General features: G+C 41.3%; 1 protein-coding gene across 2 annotated transcripts; it reads right to left on the bottom strand.

The window, feature by feature from the left end:
* Window positions 1–745: 745 nt before the first annotated feature.
* spint1b (serine peptidase inhibitor, Kunitz type 1 b) lies at window positions 746–13,666 on the bottom strand. Of its 2 annotated transcripts, none has more exons than XM_023974165.2 (10): window positions 12,692–13,666; window positions 11,829–11,986; window positions 11,248–11,389; window positions 5,065–5,235; window positions 4,874–4,909; window positions 4,576–4,707; window positions 3,847–3,897; window positions 3,398–3,568; window positions 2,699–2,758; window positions 746–1,436 (listed from the first exon to the last, which is right to left on the bottom strand). In XM_023974165.2, the coding sequence occupies exons 1-10, from the start codon at window positions 13,137–13,139 to the stop codon at window positions 1,252–1,254; spliced, it is 1,554 nt and encodes a 517-aa protein (XP_023829933.1). In that variant the 5' UTR covers window positions 13,140–13,666; the 3' UTR covers window positions 746–1,251. The 2 variants fall into 2 exon arrangements, with proteins under 2 accessions (XP_023829933.1, XP_023829934.1); XM_023974166.2 differs by having other exon boundaries at window positions 12,725–13,666.
* Window positions 13,667–14,095: the final 429 nt, after the last annotated feature.

Genomic DNA, 14,095 nt, shown 5'->3' with positions numbered 1-14,095 from the left:
TACATACAAGTCAATTTAAATTCTATTTTGACAATTTTGAATTGCTTTCACTCTAATAATCAGCACCCAGAACTAAATATGTCTCTAAGGAGAGATTACTTTCAGGATATATCCTCGGAGGATATTGACCAACCATGCTCTACATACCGTAATTATAAGACAGCATGTGACTGGACCAAGCAATGTAGCTACGTAGGCTACTCATATTCCACAGGCATGCAATTCCTAATTTCCAAATCAAACTCAAAGAATTTGACATACTAATGGATAGTGGTTTGGGTCTATTGATTTGTAGATGACCAATGATGCACAAGGCATATTGTGCATATATTGGTGAAATATCGCCATCTAGTGACTAAACTGAAACATGTAATGCCCTGTATATATTATATATTAACACCACAACGTTCTATTATGGAATTACGATTTTATTACAGTTAAAGAAAACACAAAACATAGAACATTAAAAACCAAAACATAGAACATTAAAAACCAAAACATAGAACATTAAAAAACAGACACCTACCTTACGATCTAGGTCATGGTTGTTACTTAAAGTAAGAAACGATTACAGTATGATAACAATTGAATACACAGACACGCTGGTGCATAAAAATAATAGTAACAGAATCATTTCAGTAAGTAAAAATGTACATAGATCACTTATTGGTACCTACATTTAAATCTGGTATTCCTTATGAATTTTCATGACAAAACAAACGCCTAATGCAAACCTCAACCCCAGCACCAATCACATTTTATAAATAAAATTTTAAAAGTTACAGAAAAAAATAAATCTTAAGAAAAACCTAGTACAGAATTCTTCCCCCCCTGAGAATGTGTTCCATACAAAACACAATTATAAAAGCCCACACAGTTATAGTATTTGGATTTGTGCCCATGTCTCATACTTTTCGTTCACTCAAGCTCCGCAGAATGGTTGTGACAGAGCATGCTAATGTATCAACTCCTTAATGCAAAATTCTGTGAAAGCAAAAACCGGTTGTCCAAGGAGGAGCCCAAGCAAGAGCCAAAGCTCTATTCAAATGAAATGTTGCTTAAATTCCTCACTTACTGACTGCCTCTCGAGTTTTTAGACCTGTGTGGGAGATTTGTGTATTTATTGGTCTGGTCCTACTCTGGTTAGGTCAGTGTGTGTATTTATTGGTCTGGTCCTGCTCTGGTTAGGTCAGTGTATACGCATGAACACAATAAAACAAGGTCCTGAAAGCCAGGCAGGTGCTAATTGGTTCAGACAGGCTTGGTGGTGGTGTTGTAAACCAGGGTGTCTCGTTCTTCGAAAGCAACATGGGGGACGTTGGTGGCCACGGGCTGGTGCTGCGAACGGTCCTTCCTATGCTTCAGGAAGCAGTAACCCAGGGCAGCCAGCACCGCCATGATGGCTACCGCTAACACTATAGCTATAGCGATGGACCCTGGAGGAACAGAAGCAATCAGACTAAATGATGGTTTAGACCAGCGTTTAGTCGTCTAAACCAGTGGTTCTCACAGGATTTTTGTTCCAGACCTGCAATAACACACCCGATTCAACTTTTCAAGCCAATAATTGAATGAGATATATTGGTGCTAGGCGAGAAGAATCATGTGAGAACCACTGGTTTCGACAACTAAACAGATCAGGGGAAGATTCTGGGCTTTCCTCTTGAAAAGTGATGTAGCCCAAATGTCCCCACTGTATATGGAATACAATCTGGCTATGTACACTAGAGAATGCTGAGAAAGCACAACAAGGCAGACCAACTGAAAAACTTTTAGCATGTTTTTCCACTAACAAGAGATGACAGTGGCGGAGATATACAGTGCTCGACATGGACTGAAAAAGGTTCCAGTACTGTTTATGTTTAGGTGTAGAAGCTCCACAATACCTTTGAGCCAATATTCTATAAGAGGAACCGGAGCTCAATCAGTAGAACATTTGAGGTGCTGGTACTCAGCTCCAGTGACCTCCCACCCAAGTCAAGCACTGTGTATAGACAGACGGGTTCTAACTCCCGGAGGAGGGAGGTATAGACAGACGGGTTCTAACTCCCGGAGGAGGGAGGTAATAGGACAGAACGGTTCTAAACGTTGGTGGAGAGTTTAAACTCACGAGGAGGAAGAGAACCGGGAGGCGGCAGATAGACACGGTTGTAACTCCCGGAGTGTTAGAGGGATATAGCACAGAACGGGTTGGGCAGAAGAGAGGTTAAACTCCACGGCAGTGGCGAAGAAGTATAGACAGACGGGTTCTAACTCGCGAGGAGGGAGATAGACGACGGGTTCTAACTCCCGGGAGGAGGATGAATGGATAGAGAAGACGAGGGTTCTAACTCCCGGAGGAGGGAGTATAGACAGACGGGTCTAACTCCCGGAGGAGGGAGGTATACAGACGGTTCTAACCCGGAGGAGGAGGTATAGACAGACGGTTCTAACTCCCGGAGGAGGGAAGTATAGACAGACGGTTGTAAACCCAGAGTGAGGGAGATATGACAGACGGTTCTAATCCAGGAGGAGGCCTATATATTTGTTGACGAACGGATTTCTAATCCCGGAGGAGGAGGATATGACAGACGGTTTCTAACTCAGCGATGAGGAGGTGGTCTATTAGACAGACGGGTTCTAACTCCCGGAGGAGGGAGGTATAGACAGACGGGTTCTAACTCCCGGAGGAGGGAGGTATAGACAGACAGGTTCTTACCGGACTCACTTTCCTCTTCCTCGTAGCGTTCAAACACTCCCCTTGCAAACACGTCATGTTCTATAGAGAAAAAGACACCCAGCCATTAAGAATAAATGGTCCATGTTGCTTGACCTCAAAGCCTTTGAAAACGTTTGCTTGACCACACAGAGACTTAAAGGAGACAGACCTGAAATAAATACAGTAGATCAAAATAGCACTACGTTGAACAATACAGCTGCAAAGTACTAACTGTTGGAGATAGAACTACCATAGATAGAACTGACATGATTCCTTCCTCTACATGTCGATCAGTTGAAAATAATATATTTTTGTATTTTAACATCTGAACATTCCATAACATTTTGCTGAACGCAGCCCTAAACTGTAGCTCAGTTGTTCAAAGAGTGTCTCAAAGTAGGAGTGCTGATTTTATTTAACTAGGCAAGTCAGTTAAGAACAAATTATTATTTTCAATGACTGCCTAGGAACAGTGGGTTAACTGCCTTATTCAGGGGCAGAACGACAGATTTTTTATCTTGTCAGCTCGGGGATTCGATCTTGCAACCTTTTGGTTACGAGACCAACGCGCTAACCCCTAGGCTACCTGCCACCCAGGATCAGGTCCTCCTAATCTTAATTATTATGATCTAAAAGGCTAAACTGATCCTAGTCCAGCACTCCTACTCGGAGACTGAATACAGGCCTAGAGTTCTGTACCTGTCACGCCCTTGCAGGTCTCTTTGCAGCTCTCCTCCACGTCAAAGTTGTTGTCGTTGCCGTCACAGCCCCCGTATGTGAAGCGATGGCACTTCCTGTTGAGCGGGTCATAGTACCAGTGGGAGTGGCTGGCACGGCACGGCCCCGTCCTGGGGGTCTCGGTGCAGCGTGCTGAGAGAGAGAGAGACAGACAGACGAGACAGATGTGATAAAGGTATTGTCCACTACAGGACTGTGTGGACTGGATACTTGGGTTGTGACTGTAGTAGGGGAACTAGGATTGGGCAGGGCATCTAGGGCTGGGACGATAGTAAGCACACTAGAGTTGTGACTGGTAAATAGGGTCGAGGTATGGGTGCTAGGGCTGTAGTAGGATAAATGGTATTGCTTTGGTAAGGGTTTATAAGGGGCTATAGTAAGCTTGGGTGTGAAAATCAAAATCAACTCACCCCTACTTTTGTCCACATCAATGTTCAGCAGACGAGTGAAGGTCTGGTTCACTGCCAAAACAAGCATCATGTTAAGTTGCTGTACAAACACAGCATGGGAACGTTTAGCAGTTTGTTGTATTCATGAAGAGTACCTCAGCAATCTTTTAAGAGTCACTCTTTGTGGATGGTCTAAAACTAAGATGTTTTTGATCATGTGTGAGGTAAAGTGACTTGAGACTTCCTTGTTTTCATTGCGGTTGATAAGATTCAAGTTAATGTCACGTGCACAAGTACAGAGAAATGGCTTTCTTGCAAACTCTAAACCCAACAACACTGCAGTAATCAATATTAATGTAGCACTACTAATAACATAAGGTAGAACAAAAACACACAACAAGTAAGTAAGAAGCTATAGAGTATACAGGGTAAGTCAGCTCCAATACCATATTTACAATGTGCAGGGATACTGGAGTGATATAGGTAGATATGTATAGATATTGGCATCAGGATATGATAAACAGCACCGTATATGATTGTGTCTGTGTGTGTGTCTGTGTGTGTGTATAGAGTCAGTATAAATGTGTGTGCATGTTGTGTGTGAGAGAGAGGTCAGTGTGCATGAGTGTGTAGAGTCCTGTGAGTGTGCATAGACAGTGCAATAAAATAATTAAACTACAAAAAGGTAAACTCAGTCCGTGTAGCCATTTAAGTAAAAACTGCTGTGTGTATGTTTGCGTGTGGACTCACGTTTGTCGCAGGATGCCTCGTCAGAGCCGTCGCTGCACTGAGCCACCGTGTCACACTCCTGGACTTCATCCAGACAGCAGCCGTTGTCACAAGTAAACTGACCGGAGTTACAGGGGGAGCCACAAACCTCCCCTAAACCACACACACACACTTACTTAACGGAGATGTGGTGGATAGTATGTACGCATGCAAGTAAACAGTTCATTCACCTTTTTATATGGGGAATAGTGTTTACGTTGTGTATAGTGTTTATATTGTGAAGTGTTTATGCACCCATACATTTGTTAGCATTACTCACCTTCAGTAGGCACGCCAATACTTCTTCCTGACACAGCTGTAGGATGAAAACGAGAGACAATAGATTCAACTTGCAAGAGAGAATATGAAAAGACAGCTGGCAGGCATGCAGTCAGTCGGCTGCAGACAGTCGGCTACAGACAGTCGGCTACAGACAGTCGGCTACAGACAGTCCGCTCCATCTCATTGTACCTGACACGCCATGGCAGGCGTCGGAGCACTCCTGCAGGGAGAGGTAGTTGTTGCGGTTCCCCTTGCAGCCCCCGAAGATGAACTCCTCGCACTTCTCTGACGCACCGTTGTAGTGCCACCTAGGGAAGGCTCCTCGACAGTGACCCACCTTTTTGGGGACCAGACAGTGACCTGGGCAAGCAGACAGACAAGTCAGAGATGATTATGGAGGGTTAATATTGGTTTGATAAAAAAAAAAAAAAAAAATGTAACTTTACATGAGATACATAGGTAAATTATCTATGCTTTACATAGCATGGCTGTAATGTGAATGTATTGCACCTGCAATTTATATAAGCTATTCGTGATAATGGATCCCTCAGTTTTACCATAATGCAAAACTGTCTAGGCCCTCCGTCAGTCGACAACAGCCAAGGTAAGTAGAAATTCACGCCAATGTTTATTTTGAGTGTACTATTCCTTTAACACACATGTCAACAAAGTAGTTTTTATCCAAAGTCCAGCAACCTGAGCAGCTAAACAGTTTAACATTATACTGTAGCTCTACAGTACACAGTGTTGGTCCTTCTCTTTAAATCTACAACCATAAAATGCTTATTGCAACCAACAGGACACCAATGCCACCATTAGAGGAGGTCTGTGACCATATCCTTACATGTACCCATGCACACCGTTTAGGCTCATGGTGGAATGTCAACAAGGGTGTGTTCAGGAGAGTCATCGTTAGAGAACGTTGAGATAGAAATGTATAGAACATACAGTGGGGGTCCAAAATGTTTGAGATCCTTGATAACAGAAAGAGGGTCAAAGATCATAGCCCCAACACAGGCTAACAATCTCACCATTACCAATAACAGGGAAGGTTAGCATGTCTTGGGGGTATGATCTTGGACCCTGTAACTCTCACTCATTATTCATGATTCATTCAGGATTATCCGTAATCATGGTAGCATCCACATTAATGTAGATGTCTTATTTACAATAAAAGTGTCTCTAAAATTAAACAATACATTATTTCCCCATTTCTATTGGGCACAAAATAATCTGAAACACAACCAAAACAAACAGCAAATGCATCCAATAAGTTTGTAGAATCACAATCATTAAGTGCTAGGAATATGGGACCAAATACTAAAGACTTGACTACTCTATTTATAAGAATCTTTAGGGGTGTCAATCATTTTGACCCCTACCTTTGAGAAAAAATATTACTTGTTAAACAATCTTCAAATATAAAATAGAATTTCCCCCAAAAAAGTTCTGACCATATAATATAGCCCAGTATTTAAATAATTTATTTTATACAGGTCATTATTGCATCTTTAATCAAGGGTTTCAATCATTTCAGACCAGGTGCGCCAGCTGTGCCCCCTCCAGGTATGCCCCTCCAAGTGTGCCCCTGCCACTCAATAAAGACATACACCATTGTCTGGCCCTCATGAGTGGGAGGGATGTATTAGACAACAAAGGACTCAAGGGGAGTGTGACAACCAACAAGGCACTAGCTACAGGCCTGGGAAACTTTATTTTTTTACAACTTTACATGAGATACATAGGTAAATGATCTATGCTTTACATAGCATTGCTGTAATGTGAATGTATTGAATATATATATTTTTTAATGTATTTAGCTAGGCAAGTCAGTTAAGAACAAATTCTTATTTACAATGACGGCCTAGGAACAGTAAGTTAACTGCCTTGTTCAAGGGTAGAACGACAGATGTTTACCTTGTCAGCTCGGGGATTCAATCTAACAACCTTTCGGTTACTGGCCCAAAGCTCTAACCACCAGGCTACCTGCCGCAGGCCTGGGCAATTCCAGTCCTCGGGGGCCTGATTGGTGTCACACTTTTTCCCCAGCTAACACACCAGACTCCAATAATCAACTAATCATGATCTTCAGTTAAAAATACAATTAGTTTAAATCAGGTGTGTTTGCTAGGGATGGGGGAAAGTGTAACACCAATCAGGCCCCTGAGGACTGGAAATGCCCAGGCCTGTGACTAGCACGTGACAGAAGCCAGGCATAATAGCTTTACAAATTCCAAATCAGGCCCTAGTGGCCTAGCCCATATTCCTAGGCACTCTGGGGAAATACGAAGGAATCGGATAGGTTTAAAAAGATAGTCATTGCTTTACCCTTCCTTTTGATGGGCTTGGTGGAATTTTCATATATATCTTATACCCATTTAATCATTTCAGATTTATAGGTGGAAGGGAACTGTTCCGATTTCCAAAGGCTTTCAACAAAACTGACTTGAATAGGGGCTAACACTGAACATGAATTAATCCGGCATTTCCACTTGTTACCATATTGGACCGGTCACTCAGCACAGCTATGATGGAGTGATGTGAACGCAACAATTAATTTATCTATTCTATCCAACCTCATAATAGCAACCAACCAAGTGTTGGCCCAACCCATAGGTTGGGCCATAGGTTGCATTCATTCGGCATCATACGGAAGAAAAAAAGGACTGAAAGAGGGAGGGACTACCTGGACTTGTCCAATAAGAAGCCTTACATTTTCATAAGACTTTGCAAAACATTTCTGTGTGTGCCCTTACTGACTCAACCCAGATGACAATGTGTGGAAGAACAGTTTGTCAACATTTGAAAGAGGCTATGGACCCTCATCAAGTCAGTGATTCAGCAGTGAGAGATAAAGAGGAGCTTCCTACCCAGTAAGCCTGCGGACAGTTACTGTTTACCTCAGATAAACCGCTAAGTGATAGCACACATACAAATGACTTTTAGCTGATACAGCAGGAGTACACAGATAAGGTGATAGGGGCCATAGATCTGAGGACAAAGCGATACACTTGGGATATTGCAGTGTGTGTGTATGTATATATAGTGGGTTACTATATTCAATAGAATTCCTTACATTTATGAGCTCGAAAGCTTAGGACTACAAGGTTCTATTGACAGTCTTGTTCGTTCAATGTTCTCTAACTATAATAGTACTCTAAATACCACAGTTCACGTTAAGTTCAAAAGAATACAAGACCAAAATTGCTGACACTAATAAAACCAATGAGGGTTCAGAACTTGAAAGATAATTATTTCAGAATCATAATTTTGCAGATAGAAACGTAGTCCCAAGCTCTGGAGAAAGTCTTTCCACTACAGGGAAATGTTATTCAAAAAGGGCCAGATAGGTTGTAGTAGTTGCTATGACTCTGCGCAACGGTTTTGTATTTGTAACATTTATTTCACTGGAACCCATGCATGGCCATCTTGGCTCTTCCTGCAGTGGCATCTACTGTGTAGTTCTGCTATCTATTGGCACTGGTCTACTGTCTGTTGGCACTCTGTTTTGGGGGCTTCCCGCTTTTCCTTTGCTGTACTCAGTAAAGTTTCCAGCTTTTTTTCTACCAAGATACAAACATTACCTATTTGTAAACAATTTCCCCATTTCATGTTCCAAAACTCCCAGAAATCTCTCTCCCGGTCTGTGACATAACTTTTTCATTGGAATTAGCAATACAACATTCTGTGGAACATTCAAGGTGGGCTGGGCCAATAAACTTTTCCACTCCTATCCTATTGGTAGTAAAGTAGAGGGTTGTGTAAGGGCACCCTAGTCAACCTTTGTCTCTGTCTGTCTGTGCGTGTACCTGTCTGTGTGAATGCCATTCTGTCTGTCTGTCTGTGGTCTCACCTGGGAAACTGTCTGATATGACTCAACTGTGAATCACGCCAGACCTGTTCTCATCCTAGCTCAGCAGGGGAGTGGTCACACGGTTATCTCCTTGTGTTGGGTGTCAAGTACACATGTTTTTAAAGCTACGAGCTTCACTTAAAAATGGTCAAAAATAATCTCTTTTATTCACAAACCATTGAGAGCACCTAATGATGTTGATTGCAATTAAAGTACTGTATCGAAGTTGTTTGGCTCAAGCGTGAATAAAATTTTAAAAAATGTCTTTAACTAAAACCCAAGCCCATGTTAACCAGAAACAAAAAAAGGCCCTGCCTTCATGTAAACTTTTGCTTACACATGATCCACATTAAAATGGTGTGTGTGTGTGGCACCAATCCTAACCTCCTGCAGGGTAGAGGACTATACTTAGTAAACTGCCTGATTACAGGAAACCAAAGACCAGGTTTGTCTAGGAGTAGTTCAAAGGATGACATTAATTTATACTGAACAACAATATTAACACAACATGCAACAATTTTACTGAGTTACAGTTCATAAGAAAACCAGACAAATCAAATAAATGAATTATGCCCTAATCCATGGATTTCACATGACTGGGCAGGGACGCAGCCAATCAGAATGATTTTAACCCCCAAAAATGACTATTACAGACAGAAATACTCCTCAGTTTCATCAGCTGTCCAGGTGTCTGGTTTCAGACAACCCCACAGGTGAAGAAGCCAGATGGGGAGGTGATGGTTTGGCGTGGTTACACGTGGTCTGCGTCTAAGGCCAGTTGGACGTACTGCCAAATTCTCTAAAACAACGTTGGAGGCAGCTTATGGTTGAGAAATTAACATTAAATTAACTGGCAACAACTCTGGTGGACATTCGTGCAGTCAGCATGCCAATTGCATGCTCCCTCAAAACTTGAGACATCTGTGGCATTGTGTTGTGTGACAAATCTGCATATTTTAGAGCGTCCTTTTGTCCCCAGTACAAGGTGCACCTGTGTAATGATCATGCTGTTTAATCAGCTTCTTGATATGCCACACCTGTCAGGTGGATGGATTATCTTGGCAAAGGAGAAATGCTCTCTAACAGGAATATAAAGACATTTGTTTAATTCCTTTTAGATAAATAAGCTTTTGGAAAATTTGGAAACTTTCTGGGATATTTTATTTCAGCTTATGAAACACTTTACATGAGTTTATATTTTTGTTCAGTAAAGATATCATTGGTGCATCAATCCACGTGTGCTGGAATAGTGTTTCTCAACCTTTTTTGTACAGACTGGCAAGCTATATGGTCATTCTTGTGGAATATATAATATGCAATTTAGCAGACACCTTTTATCCAAAGCTACTTACCGTCATGCGTGCATAGATTTTACAGGTGGTCCCAGGAATCAAACCCACTATCCTGGCGTTGCAAGCACCATGCTACATACCAACTGAGCTATAGTGTGTCAGTGACAGGCAAGCTATAGTCCATCCTCCTTGGGGGACCGCTTACATTTAAACTAGCTAAAACCATTACATTTTGGGGTCTACAGCTAGGATTCCATCTAAATTGGCAAAAGATTTTCATGTGAATATTCTAAAATAAAAACGTGCATTTTCCCTACCAGAGATGAGTTTCCATCCAATTGACTTGTGGCATATAAAAGGCTGTGCATGATGACATAGCGCACATAAAAATTACTTTTGAAGTTAAATTCCCATGTACCTACTAAAAAATACAAGTTAAATGGGTTTCCATCACATTTTCAACTCTACTGATGGTTCTCATACAAAAAAGGAAATTGTGTTATATAGCGAGTGTTCCCACTCTGATATTAGCAGGTGCGCTCCAGCCAACAGATTGCAGGTAGTGTGGGTATAGCCTACATGAGATTATTATGGACAAAATATTATTTTAAATTTGTCAAATGGCAGCCAAGCATCGATCATCATGTCACCAAAAACAGAACCTCAATATTTATTAGAAAGGACCATCAAGCTCATCACCGTGCACTTTCACACCCCTGTGAAGTTCATAACTTATTTCATCTGTAGCCTAATTTATTTATTTTTATTTAACTAGGCAAATCAGTTAAGAACAAACTCTTATTTACAATGACGGCCTACCCCGGACTGCAGTGACACCTATTGCACTGCGATGCAGTGTCTTAGACCGCTGCGCCACTCGGGAGCCTAATAAACTGCATGCTTTCCCCGAGTCGTAGTGGGAGGACCGGACCACACAACATATCGTGTGACTACAAGTTTACTTCCATATGATGGTTATTATATCAATATTTGCACATAGAAGTATTTCCGACATTTCTCACAAAATAGATTTTAACGACGCACCTTGTCTAATGTTTTGTTTTGTCGACATTTGGAAAGTTAACAGACAAATATTCTGTTTCCATCCGGCCTGTTTTTTATCCGACATAAAAATGGTTGGCTGGAAACCTAGTTATCGACAGCTTTGAAACACATACACAAAGTGTTTAACATGGACATTACACATGACCACAATTCAGTACTCACCCTCAGACTGTTCTGGAGTGAGGACGAGGACGGAGATCTGATCCATGGCTGACTGGTTGCTGGAGTCGGTGACCTTTAGCTGGAAGATGTACATCCCAGGTTTCAGGTTGCTCAGCATCACCTGATCCTTCAGGTCCGTTTTCTGGAAGAAAAAGGATAAGAGAAAAATACAACTGTGCCCGCACCTGACTTTTACATTTCTATCTATCCATCCATCCATCCATCTATATATATATATATATATATATATATATGAAAACAAGCATTTAAGCTGGACCAATGCTTGATCAGTGTGTTTATTCAGATTATTAAACTCAAAAGACTTTGAAGGCAAATGTGCACATTAATTCTGTATTTTTACCATGCAGCAAGACCACACCATTAAAACCTGAAGCACTGTTCTGAATAACACATAGGCTAATGAAGAAAAGGAGGGTATGATGATGATGAGTATGTGTTGAGCATGTAATGTATAGTACTCGTTTTTTTTATCCAGCAATACTACGTTCCCAAGACTATTTCCCCTCTGGGACAATAAAGTGTAACATTATTATGAGGGTGATGGCGGTTGATGCCCTCACCGTAATTTCCACCGTGTTGTCCCCCTTCACAAGGCCCCACTTGTAGCTAGTTATCACTTTGTCATCCCAGCTCTCAATGCCATTCAATGTCACCGTGTCGTTGGGTTGGACCACAATGTCCCGGCCCGCTTTGGCAGTGGGGAACTTATCCTCATCATCTGAGAGCAGCCATACCAATCAGCAAAATAATTACCATCAAAACAATCGTAATAATAATAATAAGTCTATTTGCACTGAGATTCTTAATTTTTTCCTGTCCCAGCACCAAACACACACTAAAGAAATCACAGTAGGACACAAGCAGGAGATGGGGTGGATAACATTGGGGTTAGTATTAGTAATTATCAGTAAGAATGGGCTTTGATGGGCTGGTTTCTAGATTTAGCCTATAGTACTGGACGAAAAATATCTTTAAAAATGGGCAATCTGCAATAGATATATCTATTTTTGGACATAAATTAATAATATGAATTGACTCTTGAAGAACACAACTTAAAAATACCTCATGAGCTTAGGTCAACTGTTGTAACCCATCAGAACCCAAAATATAAGCATGTTTTACTATAATGTTTGTATACAAAGTAAATGCAAACCAACCCTGTATAGCCTCAAAACATGATACAAACTATAAACGTTGATATCATGGCTGGTCACCTTGCATCCATAGCTCTGTCTATGAATTTGAGAGTGGCTCCATTTCTCCTGCTTGTTAGTGGAACAGAGGCGGGGACTATACTCTATTGTTTAAACTCCTGATTGCCGATTTAAATCGACATTAAACATGCTTGGTCCAGGACTATGCTTATTAATGTGTATCTGGGAAACTGGTCCGTAGGCCTACAAGACTATAAATCAATGACTACCTGTAACTGGAGTGAGTCGAGTCTTGATCTTACCACGGGTGCTTTCAGGTCCTCCCAGGTAATCTTCATAGACTGAGTCCAAAATGTAATTTGTGAATCCCACTTTGTTCACAAACCTGCAGACATACTCTCTCTTGTACAGGCAGTTAAACAGAAAACATGTTTTAACCGAGCCTTTCTCTGCACCATTCTCAATCAGAGCCAAGTTGCAATTAGGGTCTTGGCAACAATGGTCAACACAGTCTAAAGCTTCGGTTACAGTTGGGGACGAGATGAAACTGGCTCCTACTTTGACAGAGTCTTCAGTGTCTAGCACAAAGTTTTCATTGCCCACATTGAAATTCCCGGCGCAGTCTTCTCCATTTGTAACCTGTGCGTTGTCTTGGCAGACTATTGACAGGAGCAACAGCGCGGATCCTAATATTGACCAAATACACAGAGCCGTCATTATTGCCGTTACTTGAAAGACGTAGCCTACCGAACAATAGCCTACGACACAACGAAGGTAAATACAGTCAAGTGTTGTTTTATGTTTCCTCTCCGTTTCCGTGTGAATTACTCCTATAAACAATATTTGGACAAAGGTTCAACGCCCATTCCGTCTCCAAAATGTCTTATTTAATTTCAAACAAACCGATATTCCACGAATTTCCCCAACACAGAACGTGCGACATGAAATTAGTTCAAAAGTCGACCGACAACACGGGTTATAGCAATACGTATGTATTTTGCTTAAAAACAAACAAGATAGGCTATAATCTTATTTCTGCGCTCCTTGTTTAAAATCCAAGTAAACAGCGTGCCTCACGCGATTAAATCACTCAGCTATGTTGGGTGTTTTCATTCGCAAGAAATGCCAACAATTTAACTTAAACAAAATTCTCAGGTGTGTCCATAGAGATAGATAGAGGACTCATCTATATCTGTGCTATTGTATCGTCGGTGAACGCATGAGCAGCGCCATTGAGGCTACAACCCATAGGAATCCCCACCCAGTTGACTAGGTTACTTTGACTACTTTAAAATGGCGTAAGCATGGTGGAATCCCTCAGTGGTAATGTCCATGATGACTACTCTATCTATCTCTATGGGTGTGTCATACCTGTGAAATCCAGGAAGTGAAATGTTGTACTGACGTTGATGTGGGCGGTAGAGTTTCGGTGGACTGTTGCTTCTGTCACATCAGGCTGAGTGCCCTTTGTAGTTCATGACTTCAACATCCCTCCTCTATTGTCAATATATAATGTGTCATTTTTCAATAAACCATTTGTCATTTTCTTGTCAATAAATAATGTGTCATGTGTATTTATTTCGTGCACAATTATTTCCTACAAAACTTGGAATAACACTTAGAGATGAAATGATTTTTACTTCATTAATAGACCCCAGCCTCTACTCCTTTCA

This window comes from Salvelinus sp. IW2-2015, linkage group LG28 (assembly GCF_002910315.2).
Source record: "Salvelinus sp. IW2-2015 linkage group LG28, ASM291031v2, whole genome shotgun sequence".
Classification (NCBI taxonomy): Eukaryota; Metazoa; Chordata; class Actinopteri; order Salmoniformes; family Salmonidae; genus Salvelinus; species Salvelinus sp. IW2-2015.
This window is presented reverse-complemented; position numbering and strand designations above follow the sequence as displayed.